The sequence below is a fragment of the Limulus polyphemus genome, unplaced genomic scaffold (genome assembly GCF_000517525.1).
Source record: "Limulus polyphemus unplaced genomic scaffold, Limulus_polyphemus-2.1.2 Scaffold10658, whole genome shotgun sequence".
NCBI classification, from domain to species: domain Eukaryota; kingdom Metazoa; phylum Arthropoda; class Merostomata; order Xiphosura; family Limulidae; genus Limulus; species Limulus polyphemus.
In genome coordinates, this window is record NW_013676268.1 from 13,184 (window position 1) to 16,191 (window position 3,008).

General features: G+C 34.8%; 1 protein-coding gene across 1 annotated transcript in view; it reads right to left on the reverse strand.

Annotated features, from left to right (window-relative positions):
• Positions 1 to 730: 730 nt before the first annotated feature.
• The window catches only part of LOC106476468 (sphingosine kinase 1-like), a 3,710-nt gene continuing 1,432 nt past the window's right edge, over positions 731 to 3,008 (reverse strand). The window contains exon 2 of the mRNA XM_013937126.2: positions 731 to 1,946. Within this exon, the coding sequence (XP_013792580.2) occupies positions 1,300 to 1,946 (647 nt within the window). The 3' untranslated portion in view covers positions 731 to 1,299. The remainder of the gene's footprint in view (positions 1,947 to 3,008) is intronic.

Below are 3,008 nucleotides of genomic sequence, written 5' to 3' on the forward strand. Positions count from 1 at the left end.
AAATAGCACAGCAACTTCGTGAATGGAAAATACTTGAATACAAATTTCAATGAACTGGGCTAGTATATCATATTATTTTATTTACCCACGTGCCTAGGAAACGTCTATTGATACTAAAAAAAAACCTTCGAAATGGTATTAGAGTAACAATGGAATATATATATACAGGGGCTCAAAAGAGTGTCTCATGCACATAATGGAGTTGTTTTTATAAGGACTGGAAAGATGGTGAGTAATTCCCAAAATGAAACAGTCTCCTTGGACTGACCCACCCCATTCTGTTTATGTGTGCATTGTGTGTGTTTGTTATCTTGGTAGAATTTGCTGTCAGGAAATATATATATGTTTTATATGTTCTAGAGTTCTGTTGCTTTTGGAGCACAATGTACATTTATAAAACCGAGCAAACTTTCTACGGTATTTCATTTAACACGAGTTGTTAATACAGCGCTTGTGTAAACTTCAAATAACACAGATCTTAAAAGAAAACATAATGCTTAATGATACATAATAATATCTAAAAATGAGACATGTATAAAACCGTGAGACTTGGGTATGAGTGTATGAGATTGTTCTCATGTTTAACTAATCTACAAATGATTAACACAATGAATGCTTATTGTACTTTTCCCAACACGAAATCAAAGTTCATGTTTGACAACAAAGGTAAAGTGCCTGAACATAATTTAGGTCACTCTCAGCTGAAATGATTTTATAGTATTGCACTTAAAATAAAATGGAGTATTTCAACCACACTATGTCCATCATATCCATTACAAACATTGTTAAATACCCAAAGAAGATTTAATGCAAACAGAATCAAAGATGTATAGATTATATATAGTTTTTAAGAAATTGTAATAAAAGTGTATACTTTACTTTTGTGTGACCTATTTCCATTTCTTTGATCTTTATATTTACCAAGGTTTTTCAAAGTTGCTTAGTCGTTGTCATATTTAATCAACGCTTGAAGTTTGAATTTCCTTTAAGACTGCGCATATTTTTAAAAAGTTTCTTGGCCTTGTTCTTGGCCAGTACAGAAGGCTACATGGTTGTTGAAGACTGACTTGTATAGTGTTTATAAACACCTAAACCTTTTGTAGAAGTGTCGGATCTTTAGGATAGAACTGTAAAACACTACCTCTGAGATTTTGTACAAAACGGGTGATGAAAATCTTGGAAAACTGTTGAATTTGGTAAATTTACATATTTATAATTCTTCTGATAATTCATTGTCTCACGAACCATGGCAAATTTACACAAGTTCGCCTGTTCAGTTTTATATGTTTTATTGTAACTTTAGCGAGACATGATATTCAGTGTGAATGGGAGAATTTCCCCTTGTAAAATTCCACCTTTCAAAAAATCACCATCAACGGTGAAGTCACACCCACTATCTAACGGTTCTAAGCGAAACGCCAAAATTGGAATTGTGTCTATGGCTGAAAGGTTCACGTGCTTACCATTTCTCATTGCTATCAAGATGTACGGAATGAAAATCCGAGGAATATCGCCTCTCAGCAACGTTAACCATATGGTGTCGTCGTCGTGTTTAGCAACCGGTGCGAGCGATAAATAAGCAGATAATCGGCTGACGTAAGAGCATGCAACCATGTAAAAGTCTTCTTCTATAGTTTCCCAATCATCTGGCACAGGTTGAACCCACGATGGCAGCAAGGATGTTACCGTCTTCCACAAAAGTCTTGATGAAGAACCATAACCTTCTTCTAGACCAATGGATTCTGCCTCCTGAGACAAAAAACTGGTCTGACGGGATGCTGAACATTTAGAGTTTCTACCTTGGTAGAAATAGTTTTTTTGTTGGTTGTTACAAATTGGATCACTATATAAGCGTAAAAGTGTGGATTTCCTGGCTAGCGCCATCTTGGCTCGGTTCTCTTCTGTTGCTCGTAGGAAAGACAGGCGACATCTGTATTTCTTTGGACCTTAAATATAAATAAAAATACAATGTTCGGAATAATATATTGAAATAAATAGAATAGAGGATGACCATGAAAAGGTTTAAGAATGCAGTTAGGATGTGGAAATATATTAAGTTAATCGTTTATTATAAGAACTTCTGAGTGCAAGAAAACAAGAGTGGGTAATACAATATCAACCACGCTATTATTTACATTATCTGATTCGCTGAGGGAAAAATACATAAAAGTCAAGGTAAAGGGGAGTGTCACCCATTCAAATACAAACATCACTTTTTAAAATCTGATTACTTTAATGGACAATGGAACCCAATTATTGAAGTTTATCTAAATCTGGTCGGAATCAAAAAGGTATTAAGCCAGATAACGTTTGATTTAGTAATATACCTGAATATGTTTACTTACTGGCCACATTTGATATGGCCATTTTGTACTTTGAGGGCAATTAATTTTGCAAATTCCAAGTTTCTTTGCAAAATGCTTCTGAAAATAAAATTATTTTTAAATATTAATTATTTTCACATAGGTTTGTTTGTTTGAAGTTAAACACAAAGATACACAATGGGCTATCTGTGCTCTGCCCACCACGGGTACCGAAACCCGGTTTCTAGCATTGTAAGTCCGCATATTTTCACAGTTGAGATCCTCTTCCAGTTTGTTATAAAATTTAGCTCAGAATGAACTACATTAAACATTTGCTTCATTTTTCATAGCTTATAATACTAGAAACCGGGTTTCGATACCCCTGGAGGACAGAGCACAGAATTCCATTGTGTAGTTTTGTGTTTAACTTCCAACAAATAAACATTTTTCAGAAAAAGAATATATCTATATATATACGTATATATTCGAGAGAAGACCAGTACAGTTAAGAAGTTGACAGAGGGCGCGAGTGTTGCAAACCACTGAATCTATCTACCGCCGTCCATAATTCTGAATTTCTGACTAGAGGAAGGCAGCCAATCAGCAGCACGTACCTACCCACAATCCTACGCCTAAGGAATTAGATTGTCACTCTTATAACCCATTCACAGCTATAAAGTGACGTGAAATATTTTAGTGGTATAC